Source organism: Ammodytes marinus (genome assembly GCF_949987685.1).
Source record: "Ammodytes marinus genome assembly, chromosome: 5".
Taxonomy (NCBI): domain Eukaryota; kingdom Metazoa; phylum Chordata; class Actinopteri; order Uranoscopiformes; family Ammodytidae; genus Ammodytes; species Ammodytes marinus.
Window position 1 is genome coordinate 32,653,621 of NC_137234.1, and position 19,459 is coordinate 32,673,079.

The window sequence follows — 19,459 nt, forward strand, 5'->3', positions numbered from 1 at the left end:
AAACTAAAAAAATGGTTTGACAGAAATAAGTTATCTCTAAACCTAAATAAAACTAAAATTATGATATTTGGAAACTGTAAAAAATCAGAAAACATTGAGGTACAAATAGAGGGTGTAAACTTAGAAAGGGTATATGAAAACAAATTTCTGGGGGTAATCATTGACGACAGAATTTGCTGGAAACCTCATATAAAACACATACAAACCAAACTATCAAGAAGCATTTCAGTCCTGTCCAAAGCTAAGCACTTCCTGAATAATAAATCACTCCATATTCTTTATAACTCATTAATATTACCATATTTGTATTACTGTTCAGAAATCTGGGGAAACACATACAAAAGCTCTTTACAACCGTTGTATATTCTTCAGAAGCGAGCCATTAGAATAATCCATAATGTAAATTATCATGAACATACTAATCAACTATTCATACAGTCCAAAACTCTCAAATTTCCTGATCTGGTTGAATTCAAAACTGCCCAAATAATCTTCAAAGCCAGAAATGATATGCTACCAAAAAACATACAGGCAATGTTTTCTGAAAGGGAGGGACGTTATAAGTTAAGGGGACAGCTGAACTTCAAGGTCCACCACACACGCACAACAAAAAAGAGCTTCTGTATCAGCATCTACGGAGTAAAATTGTGGAATAAGTTAAGTGTGGAAGTACAGAAAAGCCAAAACATAAGACAGTTCAAAAACAGATATAAAGACATCATCTTCACAAAGTACAGAAATTTAGAAAAGCCTTTATAACATGGACATATGTAGACTGTAGTTTTGTAGAATACATGGTATTTGTATTTATATTTGTAATATTTATATATGTATAGTAACTTACAATATACATGTATGGGTATTTATAATGTAATATAAATAGTTTATAGTATATATATATATGATTGTTTATTATATATATGTATATGTGTGTGTGTATGTATGTATGTGTATGTATATATATATATATGCACAAAATGATTCGGTACTCATGTATATATGCATTATTATAGCTTTTTATTATACTGACATGCTAATAACATAATCTATCCAAGCAAAATTGATCTGTTAAGGGGTAGGACTAGATAAGTTTTTTACTTCCTCCTACCCCCTTTCGAGCATGTCTGTTTTTCTTTTGCTTTTTTTAATTCTATTTCTTTGTTTTGCTTTTGTTTGTTTGTTATTTATTCATCTATTTTTTTTTTATTGCATGTTCGAAATAAAGACAATCAATCAATCAATATCCACCACCTCCTCTGTGTGTGTGTGTGTGTGTGTGTGTGTGTGTGTGTGTGTGTGTGTGTGTGTGTGTGTGTGTGTGTGTGTGTGTGTGTGTGTGTGTGTGTGTGTGTGTGTGTGTGTGTGTGTGTGTGTGTGTGTGTGTGTGTGTGTGTGTGTGTGTGTGTGTGTGTGTGTGTGTGTGTGTGTGTGTGTGTGTGTGTGTGCGCGCTTGCGCTTGCGCTTGCGCTTGCGTGAGTGTGTTTGGGAAAGGACCATTCAGATCCAATACCAGTATCAGGTCTGAAATGACTGCAACCCACTCCCCGGATATCGGACTGACGCGACTGATCCACGTTACAGTCTAAATTCCAGTAATTTTTTTTTAAGTTGTTATCTTAACTATGAAAGGAAATCCAATTAAAAAGACCATAGCTTCGAGATATAGCACATACTACCACTACACTACTACTATAAGTCTGTATTGAAACCGTTCAAAGTAGTTCAAATAACTGGGTTCAAAATACAGATACACTTTTTTGTATTTCTGGATATTGTTTTGCCTTTTTAAAATGAGAATTGGTGAGATGCTTCAGTCTTTATAACCTTAAACTTAATATCATCAGCAACCAAAAAAGATCATAATAACTATATCGGACAGTAACAGTATGGGCACACGTGTGTGTGTGTGTGTGTGTGTGTGTGTGTGTGTGCATATGCGTGCGCATGCGAGCATTTGAGTTTGTTGTTGCAGAAAGGGTGGCTACGGAAGCTCGGCATGGACCAGACACACGCACATCCATATGTGTGTGTTTGTATGTGTTAGGGCGCCAATGGGGCAGTCTGCAGGAGGGCTGAACAACAATTTAATATTTTATCACTTCCATTATTCAGTAACTGCTACAGTGAAGCAGGGAGTGGGAGAGAGACGGGGAGGGTGTAGGAGGCGGTGTGTGTACCTCCAGCTAGTCAGTCAGTACACCTATATCAATAACATTAGTTCAAGTGAATTAACCGAAAAACTGAAATTAAATTAACAATCAACAAATTAACGTGTGTTGGGAGGACAGCAGAGGGACAAGAGTCGGAGTCAGAAGTAGAGCTGGAGAGGAAGAGTAAAGGAGGTAAAGAGATGGAGGGATAGACGGAGGAAAGGAAAGGCTGATGGAGGAGGAGGAGGAGGGTGCGGCATAATGGATGGGAAGGACAAGAGGGAGAGAAAATTTGGAGGCAAGAATGCATTCTTGGGAGATGAGGATGGTCACCATGGCAACTGCAGCTGAGAGTCACATGATGCAGACAAGAGGGAGAGAGAGAGAGAAAGAGAGAGAGCTAACAAGGGAGTCGGAGTGAGAGCGTGGGGTGTGCCAGCCGGCAGGCAGGGGATGGAGAGATGAAGAATAGAGGAGAGCAAATGTAATGTCACCAGTGTGCTTGCGGTTTGGTGTTTTCATAAACCACTGGATTACAGTGACATCATGCCAAGTGTGTCTCCCAAGTGAGGAGAAGTGATAAAGGTTAGACTATGAAAGACAAGAGGGAAAAGAGAGAGAGAGAGAGAGAGAGATATGAGGTGTGTTTGACAAGAGGGATGGAGATGATTGAAAGAGAGATCTCGAGTCCAAAAATAGAAGAGAGAAGGGGAGGGGTGAGAGAGAGAACCGGGGAATGGGGAGCGAAAACAGATTGTTGATAGAGAATGCCAGCCATGTTTTTTTTTCCTCCCATATATCTGATGCTGATGCTCACTGTGACGTCAACAACACAAAAACACACTCTCATTTGGACATTGTGTTTTCTGCGTTGTTTCATGGTCTGTGTCTTTTTCTTGCCTTTGTTTTTTTCAAAAGTAGTTGTGTCTTAAGGCCTTTGCACACCGGGCGCGTTTTATTCGTGCGATTAATCCGTTAATTAACGAACGTATACAGAGTCAATACAAGCTTCCACACCAGCGCCGTCATTTCGCATCGCGAATTTGCGTTTTTTATTTTTTCGAACTGAGTTCGATTTTTCTGGGACGTCGCTTCTTAAAGTGAGACGCGACAAAATTTACATTTCAAAACATTCGCTTTTACGTTGCGTTTATTCGCGTCGCGTCCGGTGTGCAAAAGCCTTTATACAAGCCATTCGGGCTGCTGCTTCTATGTGCAAACTTCATATAAAGTTAGATTTGTATGTTGCTTGTAAAATCTAGCCAGGGCCATTATTATGAAATATAATAACTGACCCACCACCACACTAGGGCTGGCCCGAATGCCATTTTTCAGGCTTCGAATATTTGTTGGTTTTTCCGAGCGAATATTCGAATATTCGTTCCAGAAAAACACACCATCAAACCAACATTAAAAAAAATATATTTTTTAAATTAATTTTTTTTTTACGTTAATAATCCCAATATACTCCCTGGAACCGATTTTGACAGTATCTGCATATTTTGTTGAAGATTTACGCGCTCGGAGGTGAAGTAATGGATGCGCTATGACACTTAGTGATGTAATATCCTCCTAAATGAGCAATACTACTACTACTACAATATTACTAACTTTTATATCCAAATATAAAAGTATTTGATGACATTATATTGCAGTACTAGCTTCTTGCAAAAAAAAAATTATAAAAAAAAAGAAAAAAAAAAGAAAGCTCCGAAAACTAATTTAAGCTCCGAATACTAATTTTCCGAACGAGTATTAGAATATTCGAATAATTCGGGCCAGCCCTACACCACACAAAGCAAGTTCCACGTGTGGTGTAGGGCTGTGTGTGCCTGTCTGTCTGACAGCCCTACAGGTGTTTGACCCTGGTCTTTGTGTGATCTGGAATTGGTTGCTTTTGAGTTTTTAAAATAGATTTTAATGTCCTTTTCTCATGTGGGAACTGTACAGTTAGCTATGCTACCTAGCCAAGGACAATAACCTACTAGCACTGACTGTATGTGTGTCTTACATTGCTAAGCTTACCTGGCTCGCTCCCAATTAGATCTCTAAGGTAAGCCTGCCCGTATCTTATAGTGCCTCTAGTTGATGGATTAGACTTGAACATCTATACCTTAGCTTCCCCCGGATGAGTGACTCACACACATTCAGTCCTCTGTTCTAATGCACAGTTTTTCATCAGTTTTCTTCCACGGAGGAAGTCTAAAAATGTAAAGTTATACCCAAACTACTCTACACACAACTGCTGTTCAGGAGTAAACACCAACAATGATTAGAAACCTGAGTATACCAACAACACGTGAATTTGAGAGATAACATACAGTATAATTTCTGAGATTTGTCCGTGAAGGCATCCTGAAGTTGGATATTTCTGAAAAGCAAACTTTATTGAACTGTTTCATGCGTCACTGTAGTCAAGGAAATGGTAGATATATTAATGAGTTTAGGGTGCCATACCTTGTGCCAAAAAACATTATTCATTTCTTATTACAGGTAGCCCTGAATGACTCAAGCTTGAAATGAAATAATTTAAAGTCAATATTTCATATCGGATGATTTATGCTGTTGGTTATATTGCGTATGACCGCATGACAAATGGGATCATGTATAAGAAAGCTTGCCATGATTGCACAATCAGCTCCGTAATGTCCAAGATAAAGGGCATCTACTATACGGCTGCTTTGCTCACTGAAAGGTCTACTACAGGATGGGTATTCCCCTTTAGTGCATGTACATTCAAGTATTCAAGTAATCTGGTTATAGTCAGCTTCCTACAGCCACTTAATTTCTTTAACATGAAATAATGAGAACAATTTCTCAGGGGGTTTAAAAAAACACAGTAAGCAGGGCCACAAGTCCACTGGGGAAAGCTAATTAAGCGTTGCACACAATTCAAATCAAGCCAAATGGTTTAAAACCACGCTGGAGATGTGTCTTTTAAGGTTGTCCATCTGTCGCTTGGTCCACCACTTTGGTCCAGACTGTAATATAAGAAATATTTCAGCAACCATTGGATGGATTATGGAGAGAAATACAGTGAGGTCCCCATCAGCCTGAAGTGAAACCAAGCCCCAACCCTAGCGATTTTTACCAGCATCCAAGACCGAAAACAACATGGCTGTCGCTCGGAAAATTTTCCAGAGGATCTCGGGGCCGTGGACCAATAAGAAATGTGGGGGAGGCGAGTTATCATAGAACACTGCACGGTGGCAGTTTCTGGTTACTAATGTGGGGGGGAAGCATGGACATATAAAGAAAATATGGGGATGTGGCTGTGCCGTCTATGACGTCATAAACGGCGAGAATTCTGACTGGAGTATATTGGGGGGGAGGGGTGGGGGTTTCAGAAAGGGGCAGATTGTTATATTTTGGCAGTCTCTAGGCACACCGTGGACCCATGGATATGTTAGAAAACATTTAAAAAGTGCATTTAGCATAATATGTGACCTTTAATACATTGGTAGTAAATGACAGCCTTGTTTGAAAAATACGTACCAAATCTGATAACTGCCAAACTGTATGGAACCGGCAGCCTATTAATGTTATTCAGTGCATTAAGACATACTTTTTTATACGTTTTCAAACTTAACAATTTTCCTTAGTGTGTAAACTTTTGTGAAAATGGTCAATGGTACTTGACCTGTGTGATAAGTGCAACTTTGTCGTCATACAGTGGTAGTGGTGGCCTTCATATAGTGTTTTATAAACATGCATAGGAAAAAAATTGCATTTCCACTGAGCGTGTCCGAAAGGTCCATTACTATCAAACACATACGCAAAATCATATACAGTGCTGCTTGAAATTATGTGAACCCCTTGAGCCTTTTGGAATTGTATTGAGTTTAACCATTATTAATTCATTTTTATCAATACTAGTATTTTTTGTATAAAATAACAGATGTTTGTTTATCAATTCCACATCTTTATTTTCCGGAAATCAATTGTTAAATAAAATAAAACAAATTATTTGCCAACTTTTGTATGTGCAAAAGTTTGTGAACCCTAAGATGCATTGCTTAAATCGAGCAGGTAAACACAATCAGGTTGGCCAAATTGAGTGATCAAATGGACCAATGTAATGAGAGACCTTTAGGGAAAAAATTGGGCGGCACTAGATAAAACAGAGATCAAACCAGGTCAGTTTAGGCCCACCAAAGTGAACCCATACAGATAAGACATGCCAAGAGGGAAAGAAAATCTCAGAGGATCTCAGGAATAGAGTTGTGATGTTGTGTCTGGGGACAACTATAAATTAATTTAAAAAAAGTTTCAGTTCCATCAGTTCACCATTAGCCAAATTATCTACAAATGGGGAGCTCTAAGAGTGACTGAACATCTGCCTAGAAGTGGACTTCCTTCAAAAATATTATTAATGGATTGGGTCCGGAATTGATTCAGAGATTATTGCAGCAAATGGTTGAGTTCATGTCAAGGTAATCCTCTTGACATGAATGGGAAAACAATTATTGACGAACAGGAATAGGCCTTTGCTTTTTAATAAAAATGTCTGGACCGATTTTAAATGTTTAGTCACAGCACTGGATGGTATTACTGTTAAATTTGGAATCTAGGAATAAAAGCTTTCTAGTCTGATGTTTGGAAAAACAACGCTGCAGCTGCTGTGCCTTCCCTGTGTAAATGCAAGCTGAGCAAATCAGACACTGTAGATGAAACTGCTGCTGTGTGGTAAATGCAGGGGTCAGAAAGGATCTGACATTCTTCAAGTTGATGTAGGGATCTCATAAGACATAGCATCACTGTTGACTACTGAACAACAGCTCACACCTGATTACAGTTGTGTTAAAGTTGAAATTGTAAAAAAAAAAAAAAGTTTTCAGCCATAATAATAGTTGTGGATCATGTCCCTGCAGTGGACTGAGTGAATGTGTAAATTAAATTAAACATAGATAGATACCGAATTAGGACCTGTAGCCTAGCAATACTCCAGTTTAGTGATTAAACTTACAGGGTGAATGCTTGTTGTTGAAATCAGTGAATATCTGCTCACTATCCGCTACCTGACCATACTGTGTGTGCACAGTGTCAAAAAAAATCTGGTGTTAATACATACCAGTTTACGGAGCCTATGCTTTGTAATAACACCAGATCTTATTTTACAGCGTGCACACACACAGTACGGTCAGGTAGCGGATTGTGAGGAGATATTTCACTGATTTTGACAAAGTGATTTTGACTAAAAGCATTCTCTGGAATCGCTGACTCCATCTTGAATTATCGAGACGTTTGTTAACATTTTAAAAACAACTCTTTCTGTATATAGTTACAAAAGTATGTAAACAGCTTTGTAGAGCCTAAACACAAGTTCAGTTGGCTCATCCTATCCTGTGTCCACCTGACTGACTGTGAGCAGAGTAGGGATTATTAAACAGGATGTTTTTGTGGTCAGCAAAGCTGTGCGGAAGATTTTCCAAGTGTACAGTTCTCTGTAAATGTTGAAGGTCAGAGTCGGTTATTTTTGTCCTGTCATCTGTCTAATGGGTACACATTTGTGATTTGCTATTCTGTTGTTCCAGGTGTGTTGTGCTCACTTCCGCCTCTACATTACACACACACACACACACACACACACACACACACACACACACACACACACACACACGTGGGTTGATGGCCGATGAATGGCTGATGATGAATAAAACTGACTTCACTTGACCTGCAGAGGAATGATTGGCTATATAACGGGGACTATAACGGCGATGTGCAAGGCTCTCTTGACTATTGAATGGAGGGAGAGAGGAAAGGGAGGAGAGGAGAGGAAGGAGCAAAAGCAGGGGATGTGGGAGGAAGATGATGGTGGTGGAGATGAAGAGGGCACCGATGATTGCCTATTCAATCTTCAAGTGGTGACGTAGAGCAGGTAAACAAAGAGCAACTATGTCATAACACTTGAATGGCAGCAACACATGCATTGAATCGCGGCTATCGTTATCAACGAAAGATATTTAAGAAAAGAGCTTGGTATGAGCTACAAGATAGGTAGCTAAACTGAAAGGTTTTGTTTATATGCATGAAAACGTCCAGCTGAATAAATAGTTGAAACATGATCTCAATTAAACTTATTAAAGTCAAATAAATACAGGTGAAACTCGAAAAATTAGAATATTGTGCAAAAGTTCATTTTTCAAAAGTTCAGTAATTCAACCTAAAAGGTGAAACTAATATATTATATAGACTCATTACATTCAAAGTGAGATATTTCAAGCCTTTATTTGTTTTAATAATTGTGATTATTATGGCTTTACAGCTTATGAAAACCCCAAAATCTCAGAAAATTTGAATATTACATAAAATCAATAAAAATAGGATCTTAAATACAGAAATGTCGGCCCTCTAGAAAGTATAATCATGCATATGTACTAAGTACTTGGTTTGGGCCCCTTTTGCATGAATTATTGCCTAAATGCGGCGTGGCATGGATGCTATCAGCCTGTGGCACTGCTGAGGTGTTATGGAATCCCAGGTTGCTTTGATAGAGGTCTTCAGCTTGTCTGTATTGTTGGGTCTTGTGTGTATCATCTTGCTCTTGACAATAGTCCATAGTTTCTCTATTGGGTTCAGGTCAGGTGAGTTGTCTGGCCAATCAACACAGTAACACCATGGTCAGTCAACCAGTTACTTGTGGTTTTGGCACTGTGGACAGGTGTCAAGTCTTGCTGGAAAAAGTAATTCAGCATCTCCATAAAGCTTGTCGACAGACAGGAGCATCAAGTGCTCTAAAATCTCCTGGTAGACAGCTGTGGTGAATTTGGACTTGATAACACAGTGGACCAACACCATCAGATGACATGGTGCCTCAAATCATCACTGACTGTTGAAACTTGACAGTGGTCTTCAAGCCCCTTGGATTGTGTGCCCCTCCACTCTTCCTCTAGACTGTGGGACCTTGATTTCCAAATTAAACGCAACATTTAATTTGGATCAGTGATGATTTGAGGTATCATGTCATCTGCTGCTGTTGGTCCACTGTGTTATCAAGTCCAAAGTCACCACAGCCGTCTACCAGAAGATTTTAGAGCACTTCATGCTTCTGTCTGTTGTCAAGCTTTATGGAGATGACAATTTCCATTTCCAGCTAGACTTGGCATCTGCCCACAGTACCATAAACCACTGGTAACTGGTTGACTGACCATGGTTTTACTGTGCATGAATGGCCAGACAACTCTCTTTATAGGTCCATGCCTGGACCCCATAGAGAAACTATGGAGTAATGTCAAGAGGAAGATGATACACAACAGACCCAACAATACAGACGAGCTGAAGGCCACATCAAAGCAACCTGGGCTTCCATAACACCTCAGCAGTGCCACAGACTGATAGCATCCATGCCACGCCGCATTGAGGAAAGAATTCATGCAAAAGGGGCCCAAACCAAGTACTTAGTACATATGCATGATTATACTTTCTAGAGGGCCGACATTTCTGTATTTAAAAACCTTTTTTTATTGATTTTATGTAATATTCTAATTTTCTGAGATTTTGAATTTGGGGTTTTTATAAACTGTAAGCCATAATAATCACAATTCTAACAAATAAAGGCTTCACATATCTCACTTTGCATGTAATGAGTCTGTATAAGATATTATTTTCACCTTTAAAGTTGAATTACTGAAATAAATGAACTTTCGCACGATATTCTAATTTTTCGAGTTTCACCTGTATATGAAAAAAGCATCAAAAATATCTACATATATCACATAAAAAGTGTGTGTGTGTGTGTGTACTGTAGACATAATGTTTCAATCCACAAAGAACTGTGATATGGATGCCTATGTCAGTCAGGGAGGTGAGAAAGAGAGAGGATATAGTGTTAGGAAAGGAAAGGAAAGGATAATAGAGATTGAAAAGGATAGGGAATGAGAAATAAGAAGCCAAGGGGGGGGGGACTAATGGAGAAGAATAAAACAAACATCCTCATCATGAGCACAGAGATGAAGGACGGACAGATTCTTTTTATAAAGCGCTGTGGAGAGATAAGTGCACATAGAAATCAGATAGAAAGACACTTTGACAGAGAAGATAATGGTGGAAAGATTGCTAGTGTGCTGTGAGAGAGAGAGATGGAGAAAGAGAGAGAGGCTGGCTAACTGTGTGAGGTCAGGTAGATGGAGAGTTGGTTTGCCTAGATTACAGATTAGATTACAGAGTGTGATACACAGCAAGGAGCAAAGTGCCCACGCTAAAGGCATAATAAATGAAATGGCAGGTTTTGGTTGAAGTCTTATAATCCACTTCACATTTTAATGGCAAGCAGTACATGAACCAGCTATTTCACAGATGAGCTTCAATTCACCTGGTCCAAACCTGTTTTGTTTTTTTGGCTTTTTTAATCTGATTCAGTCATTATTCACACTGTTAAAGGCATGCTCAGTCATTATAATTTAGAACACTTTTTGTCATAATCAGCTAATATTTACTCACCATCCGCTACCCAAAAATAAAAGTTGGGTGTACACAGTCGTGGCTCATAACAGCTATCTTAATGCATTGGCTCAGGTCTAGCCACACCCAGCTTGACTTGCCCCCTGATGAAATGCAATAAAGGTATCATAAGTAACATTTCAAAATGCATACACAAGCTTTGGCTGGTAAATAAAACGCAGTTGATTGCATAACATTGTCATTTGTAGTGGGATACACTTTAGGCTGTAGATCTCTTTTAATGTGTACAGTTTCTCAGCATACAAACACTTAAGCCCACTAAAGCTACAGTGTTAATCTGTTGGGAGTAACAGAGGTCAGGGCATAGGTGTCCTGTCATCCTTCCAACGACCATGTAGGAGGTAAGTGCTGGGGCAAGAAATCAATAACAGCAAAGAGCAAAGGAAAGAACTGGGGCGATGTACTCTACCACATGATGCCAGTAATGGCTGAGGAATCTAAGTGAGATCTCTGCTGCTGGTTTATTCATCGCTAAGTGGCTAGCAAGGTTTTCCATTCATACAGAATGACATACACATAATGTAAACAAAAGTAAAATATATATATAAATGTATGAAATTTAAAGAAACATGTGTGTAATTGCGAGACTGGATTTTGCGTTATTTGAGAGAAAAGTTACAAGATTGAAATCCATCTAAATAATTTAATTGAATAAATATCATCTTTGGTCAACATAGGAACCATATGACTAACAGTTTACCTATTTCAAGCAGTGAATGTAAGAAGTATTCAGCACCTAATTGACGTCACTGTAACGATGGCAGTGCTGATCGGCCCTGGGTTTTAAGACAGTCAATTCCCTTCAGTTATTATTCTTTTGGGAAGATTCTCGGCCCTATCTCTTCTCTCCTTTTCATCCTCCATACATACATCCCCCCTCCCCTCCTTGCTCTAAATCTGTTCTACGCTTCTACATTTGTTTATATCACACATATACAAAATCAAATAACGTAGATTGTTAATATACTTGTATACTTAACCCAGTGGTACACTCTAAAATGCACTGTACACAAAGACAGTCTCTCTGTGATGGTTGTGTTTGATTGTCAGCATACTACTAATGCCCCAGATTTTTGGTTGCCTTTTATTACATGTCATTCAGAAGACGTTGCTCCTTCTCGTGCCAAAGCTAACCAGCTGCTTGTGCCCCCTCCTTGTGTTTCCTCCAGGCGGATGCTAAGATGGTGTGTGACGTGGTCAGTCGTATGGAGGACACAGAGCCTTACTCCCCCGAGCTGCTGGGGGCCATGATGCGCCTGTGGTCCGACTCAGGCCTCCAGGAGTGTTTCAGCCGCGCCCGAGAGTACCAGCTCAACGACTCAGCGCAGTAGTACGTACAGTAGCAACATTTGATTTGACAATCTAAGCAACCAAATATCATTGTCCTAAGGATATCAGGGCGCACTCACACTAGGCCATGTCTACCGTCCGTGCCAAAGTATGCTTGTTCTCTAAAGTCTAGTTCCTTTGACCAGTGTGAGTGCTCCGTTCCGTACTCAAGCATGGTACCCCTCGTTGGGAGAGGTGTGTTTGGGCACGGTACAGATGCTAATGAGCCAGCACAGGCATGCACAGATACACCGATCCTGTCGTCAATTTGCAGTATATTAGACTGTCCCCCACGCCTCAATACGTCCATTTATTTGAAAAGAAAATGTTGCCGAAGGGTGCTGTTGGTCTGATATGGAAGTGGAATGTGTGCTCAGGCACTGTACAGGGCAACTGGGCCTAGTGTGAGTGCCCCCTTAAGGCACCAGGCGCGACGCGATTAAACGGCACGTAAAAGTGAATGTTTTGAAATGTGAATTTTGTCACTTCTCACTTTAAGAAGCGACGTCCCAGAAAAAATAAAAGACGCAAATTTGCGGAGCGAAACTACGGCGCTGGTGTGGAAGCTTGTATTGACTCTGTATACGTTCGTTAATTAACGTATTAATCGCACAAATAAAACGTGCCCGGTGTGGAAAGGCCTTTAGATGTATTTATTAGTAAATAACCTTCGCAAGTACAACGAAAAATTATTCTATAAGTACACAGTCAGAATTAGCTTTTTGGGATGGCTTCATAAACATGTCAGCAGTTTGGAGCGAGAGAGACAGGGGCACCTGAGTGGTCTATAGTGACACAGTGAAAAATGAAAGCAATAAGTGGATTGTGAGTCTCCTGCTGAAGAAAACGATTTAACAACTACCAATATCCAACGATGATGTTACATTTTCGATAAAGCATTGATTTTGACTGCAGTCCGCCTGCTGTTCTCTGCCCATATTTTACATGTAATTGGCACCTTTAGTAGTGCCAGCAAATGGGTAAACTGTGTGGGGTGTGTGTTCACTGTGAGCGCACTAGGGCCTGTGTTATGTATTTGATTTGTTTGTGTAGCCCCCTCCTAGGTGTACCAGACCACTGAGTCAGCACAGAAGTAACTTTGATTTTATAATTCCTTTCCAATATATCACTCATTAGCCCACCCCCACCCCAATGCAACTTAATCCACCCACACACAATAAAAAACATGCTTTCAAACAGACACACACACAAATACTACCATTTATTTATTATCTTCTAAATGGGATCATACACTAGATGTTACGACACACAGTCGATCACTATTGCAACCATGCCTGATTTATGCTGAGTGCCTGTGTGTGGGTGGAGATACTGTAGATGGAGAGACATCAGGAGAAAAACATGGTGAGGGAGGGGGACTCATTTCCCCTCAAGTGCCATTTCTGTGCGTGTAGCCCCTGTTTAATTGGGCACCATACATCCAATGAAATTACACCGTGACGTAAAGTGAAATTGAATTGTATGACAGATGGGATTCATATAATTGTGTTGCCGTGTGCAAATCATACTGTACACAATAGTCATTTAAAGCCATATGACAACATGGAATCTAATGAGAAAGTACACCCATCTGGAAATGCTATTGAATTATTTTGAAAGTATTATAACTTTAATATCATATTTTTGTGTGTTATTTATTGTTTGGTTCGACAGTTTAACCACCATTCTCAATTATCGGGTATCCTTTACCTTTACAGAAATACTTCATTTTACATCACATGGGGCAAAATGGCAAGAACCAATGGTTAAACAGGGTACAAATGCCATGGGCGCAGATTGCAGCATGAAAGTCTATCTATAAAGCAAGAAACATCTGTCTTGTCTGGGTGTGTGTCTGTCTGTCTGTCTCGCATATCTCTCTCACTGTTAGTCAGATCGGCCTGAGCTTCCAGATATTGCTTGCGCACGTCACAAAGGTGTGCATCCTTGATTGATTATGAAGTTTTGGAACAAATATGTAGACGTTATCATATTTATATCATGCTGGCGGCGAATACATGCGCACACTGAAGGCCACAGTAACGACGGGAATGAAACGGCATAAAGTAGTTTCCGGCTAAACCCCGCCTTCCTCTGATTTGATTTGCTGCTGCGACCAAAGCTTGAAATGAGTGACGAGCGGGACATACACAGCAGACCTGCTTCCTACGGGCACTGCACTAGTTAATTTTGAATACAATAAATAAATATAAACAGCTGAAGTAAAGTATATACAATTCTTTCAAAGTTTTTTTTATTAAATGTTCGTAACAAAGACATTGTAGCACAATGAGTACAAATTTTTTCCCCTTTTTTTCCCGAACATACCCCGCCCTCACACCCAACAACACGAAATATACCCTACAAGAAACAAAAATAAACAATCAATATGAAAAAAAAACACATAAAGAAATAAAATTTAATCAAATAAAAGAGGGCGGGAGGTAGCTACTCTTCTATAGTTATTGTTGTTTTTTTAAAATAATTTAGGAAGGGGCGCCAAATTCTGTCAAATTTATTCTCGGATCCCTGGGTAGTGTAACGTATTTTCTCTAAATTCATACATGCCATAATGTCTCGAATCCAATGTGAGTGGGAAGGAGGAGCAGGATCTTTCCACTTGAGTAGGATAGCCCTGCGAGCAAGTAATGAGGTGAAGGCCAGTACTCTCAGCTTCACTTTAGGTAAGCCCGAATTTGGTGCAATGCCAAAAATTGCAGTGAAGGGTTCGGCTTAATTTGATGCTGAAGTAAGTATATACAATTCAAGTCAAATGTATACAGTTAGCAAGTTAGCAAGACTGCAGCTGTTTGTATTTGCTTAAGTCACTTCTCAAATGTTGACAGTAACGGTTGCAATTAAACTTATAAGAGAAATACAGACTCACAATTAGCTGGCATTTCAAATGAGTGCGTAACCATTTACTAATGGAAGTATTCAGTTTGAGACACAGTGCTAGAGAAAAAAGACAGGATCATTTAAAGTGGGGAATTCAAACAGATGCTTCGATAAGAAAAACACATCCAAATGATAAATTGATACAGACCACAATACAAAGGGGACTAGGTAGAGTCAGTAAAGACAATGAGAGCAAGAAAAGATGGAGAGAGAGTGTGTGTTGCAGCACTTTTTTATCATCTAGTCGTTTCTCATCTTGGCAGACATCTTGGAAGGAGTCCATATATATTCCTGTCAACATTTACATGTGGTCAATTACCTCAAACAACATCCTGTGTGTGTTTGTGTTTGTGTGTGTGTGTGTGTGTGTGTGTGTGTGTGTTAAATGTCACATTAAAGATTGATGCACACTTCCTATTATGTTGTGGCCTATGGAGTGGAACAGGCCAACCAGCCAATGAAATGATAGGACAGATATCATTTGATCAGACCGCACTCAGTTTGACTGTGTTTTTTAGTGTGTGTGTGAAATTAAACCACTCAGGCATACAATATGTTTGTATTACATAGAAAGCAGAAAACTGTTTTATAAGAGGACCAAGTGCTGCCTGAAGCCATCTCTCTCTCTCTCTCTCTCTCTCTCTCTCTCTCTCTCTCTCTCTCTCTCTCTCTCTCTCTCTCTCTCGCCCTGCATGTTCTGACCTATTTCCCATAATATACCTAAACTTCATTTATGATTTACTTCCCCAGCCTTTGTGATACAGTGGTATGCATTTATCCCAGTAGTGGGCTTCAATGTAATCAAATATGCAACAATATAGAGAAGCCAGAAGACTTTATTAAATGGACACTAGGTCAGAGCATGGCATTAGTATTTTGATGTAATACACTGAAAGATCGCAGTATTAAATAGACCAAGTTTATAGTGCTCACTATCAGCAGGCAATAGGAGCATACTCGTTTAGAACTACTGGCATCAGTCTCCATTTTATTATTACAGATATTGATTCTACATCTTGCAATGCATTTGTTAATGTAACATCATTGAACTTCTTAGTGGTTAGCAATATTTAGTTACTTAGCCATATTGATTTTATTAGATAAACATAGTAGATGCTGGTGTTGATGGAGGCTGTTATTGGTCCATTGCTGGCTATAGAAAGTCGCTTTTTCCTCTATTGATTCATACACTTCTATGTCGTGCCGTGGACATATGTCACGGTTTCTATATGTTGCATCATGCTTCCGCAGCTTTACATGGTATTACATGAGGTGAGATGTCGATACATCTAAAGAGCCTGTTACATAGCAACGCTTTTGAAGACGGATATTAGAGCCAAATTAGAGCTAATACTGTTAAAAAAAAGATTATACCTTAAATATGTCTCAGTACACAAATCCTGCTTCAAAATGCATTTGTATTTTTGAAATATGTTAAATTTGTATTTTGTATTCACTCGCAGATTACAGGATGTATTTATAAATAAAAGTGCACTGGAATATGATAGCTTGAAACACTACTGTATTATATTTTGTCCTTGTCTGGGGGGTTAAATTTATTTAGTGTGCCACATGTCTAATTGACGGTTAATGTTATTTCATTGCACTGGAGTTAATACAACCAGCAATGAAATAACATTAACCATGGTTATGATTACTATTGAATTCGGCCCTTACTTAGCCAGTTACTTCTCTGGACCCTACTCTGACTCTCTGCTGTTGCCTATTCTTGTACATTCTCTGCTTTCCCCAAAGTCCATAAATAAAAAACAACCAGTCCTCTGTCATCATCAAGTCAACACTTGATGATCACAGCACACGAGGCAAGGTGGGTGAAGTGTCTTGCCCAAGGACACAACAACCATGGCAGAGCTGACTTGATGATAATTACTGGTCAGAGCAGGGACTCTTTTTTTTTTACATGTAATGGATTGGATTTATATAGCGCTTTTCAAGGCACTCAAAGACGCTTTACAGGGTTCCAGGTTCCATTCATTCACACACAGTCATACTGGTGGTGGTAAACTACCATAGTAGCCACAGCTGCCCTGGGGCAGACTGACGGAAGTGTGGCTGCCATTCAGCGCCTACGGCCCCTCCGACCACCACCTCAAACATACAACAGTCATACACATTCACACGAGGCTAGGTGGGTGAAGTGTCTTGCCCAAGGACACAACAACCATGAGACAGGTGGCAGAGCGGGGATCGAACCGCCAACCCTTGGATCATTGGCCAACCCGCTTAACCACCTGAGCCACGGTCGCCACATGTGACAGTACATGTAACAGTAGGGGAGAGTGGCCTAAGTTGTGCCACTTTTTACTCAAAGTGACTTTAAAGTGAGGCCTTGACAGTTATGTCTCAAATTCAAATATGTACATATATTTCAGGGTGGTGTGCATCCCTGGCAATAACAACTTTGGATCTGGAATAAACTGTTCAAGAAATATAGCTTTCGGAAAAAAAGTTGTCTTGTGGCACAACTTGCCCCCGGTGTGGTGTAAGATGTGCCGTTGGAGAGAATACCATGGGGTAAATTGTGCCACTGATATATATCTCATAAACTGTAATGCAAGACAAATCCATTAGACAATCACTTATTTAAAGAGATCCTATTATACTACTTTTCTGGTCTTAATTTCTTGTTTTACACTGCTATAGAGCAACCTGACACGAATCACATCACAAAAAACTATGTAGATTTTCGGGAAGCTCTTTCTCTTATTTTGGCGATCCAGCACATCCTGTCAACACTTGAGTGTGTGTGCTTCGGCAATCTCCGCTCACTCCGCCTGTGCTTCGGGGATCTCCCCTCCCCCCCCCCCCCCTCCTGCAAACCCCACTCCGTTGTGATTGGTTACCTTCCTTCCGGAACACTTTCAGTGGCGGGAAGCGCGAGCATGGACCTATAAGGGCGCGAGGCAGACGCGAACAGGGAAGTGACAGCATTACCATACATGGAAACATCCGCGTGGTGACGTCACGAAGTTACATGCGACGTCACGAAGTTACGGAAGGGTTAGACCGCTCTGAACCGCTCTGAACACGTGACTTCTCGACTGGCTAGAATAGTGTTTAGTGCTCTGCACAGACACCCCAGACGGTCAGCAGGGAATACGTCGAAATGCATGTAAGTCATTATTTGATAATTTAGTATGGTTAAGCATGACTATGAATCATCATAACAACGTTTATAGGTCATAAAAGTCAAAAAGCATCATAGGTCCTCTTTAAGGTTTATTTAAAGTAAATATTTTACAAAGATTGAAGTACAATTTTCTTAAACAAGGCCTAGCAGATCTAATGGTTTTACCTGCAAAGCTCACAATTACAAAGTCACCATCATCATCTTTCTGGCCATCTGAACTCTCATTAGTGGTGTCGTTAAGTGGAATGGAGATGTCACTCTCTTCTGAGCTACTGTAGACAAACACTTTCTTTTGGTGACCAGCGTATACAGCCATGCCAATGGCACAACTCTCAGAAATGTACTTTGCACTAGCTGCTCCGCCCTTGTAGAACCAACTGCCACCTGCGATTCCCCCTCCATTTCTGCCTTTAAATCAAGGCTCAAAACCCATCTGTACACCCTGGTTTTTCCTCCCCATTAACTATCTTACCTCTACACTACTATCTCTGTGTATATGTGGATGTCTGGGCTTTATGTTTTTTATTTTGGATATTGTTATTTTACCTTCATTGTTTACCTACTGAATGCACTATGTACAACACTTTGGACAGTGCAAACTGTTATAAATGTGCTTTTATAAAAACATTTTTCTTACTTACTTACTTACTTACTTACTTACTTACTTACTTATAACTCACCTAGGCCCTCTGGCACAAATCACCCCAACCCCAGAATTTTGGATAATAAGCATGATGCAGCAGTTTAGGGCTGACATTGTGCTAACTATATAGACACAAAGTGTAGTATACTAAAACATTTGTCAAATGTTTTCAAACGTGTCTATAATTGTTCAGACACAATAATCAAAAAACCTTGAACTTTGAAAGGCAAAAAACTGCTTTTTTGAGCTTAAATGTGCTTATATCTTATTCCATGTTTCTCCCTTCTTTACAGGATGATTTAAATGGATGGCTCTTCTTAAATATGTGGTCACATTTCCAATTTCTTCTATGGTTTTCTAGAGACAAGGGGTGGCACAACTTCCCCACCGGCACAACTTAGGCCACTCTCCCCTACTACAGGCTACTAAAAACATACAACTCTATGACGGTGTGTGTGTGTGTGTGTGTGTGTGTGTGTGTGTGTGTGTGTGTGTGTGTGTGTGTGTGTGTGTGTGTGTGTGTGTGTGTGTGTGTGTGTGTGTGTGTGTGTGTGTGTGTGTGTGTACGGCGTGCGTGCGTTGCTTAATATAGTGGCTTGTTGGGAGAACTGTTGTTTTCAGTCCTGGAAACACAAACCAGACAACTTTAGTCTTTGAGTGAATCCATAATACTGTATATCATCAAGGAAAATGACAGAAGCATACACTAAGGTCTAGTTTTAATTGCATTAGTGCTCCACAAAGCATAATATCAGGAGGAAAAGAAATCATGTTGTGTACAGTGAACTTTATGGCATTTAAAACACAAGCGTTAAACAGCCAATCGCT

At 39.8% G+C, this 19,459-nt stretch overlaps 1 protein-coding gene across 2 annotated transcripts in view; it reads left to right on the forward strand.

Annotated features, from left to right (window-relative positions):
- The window catches only part of LOC307250935 (guanine nucleotide-binding protein G(o) subunit alpha), a gene marked incomplete at its 3' end in the record, with an annotated part of 105,556 nt that overhangs the window by 63,104 nt on the left and 22,993 nt on the right, over window positions 1-19,459 (forward strand). For both annotated transcript variants that reach the window (XM_080028213.1, XM_080028212.1), the window contains exon 4: window positions 11,780-11,940. In XM_080028213.1, the coding sequence (XP_079884339.1) occupies window positions 11,780-11,940 (161 nt within the window). The remainder of the gene's footprint in view (window positions 1-11,779; window positions 11,941-19,459) is intronic.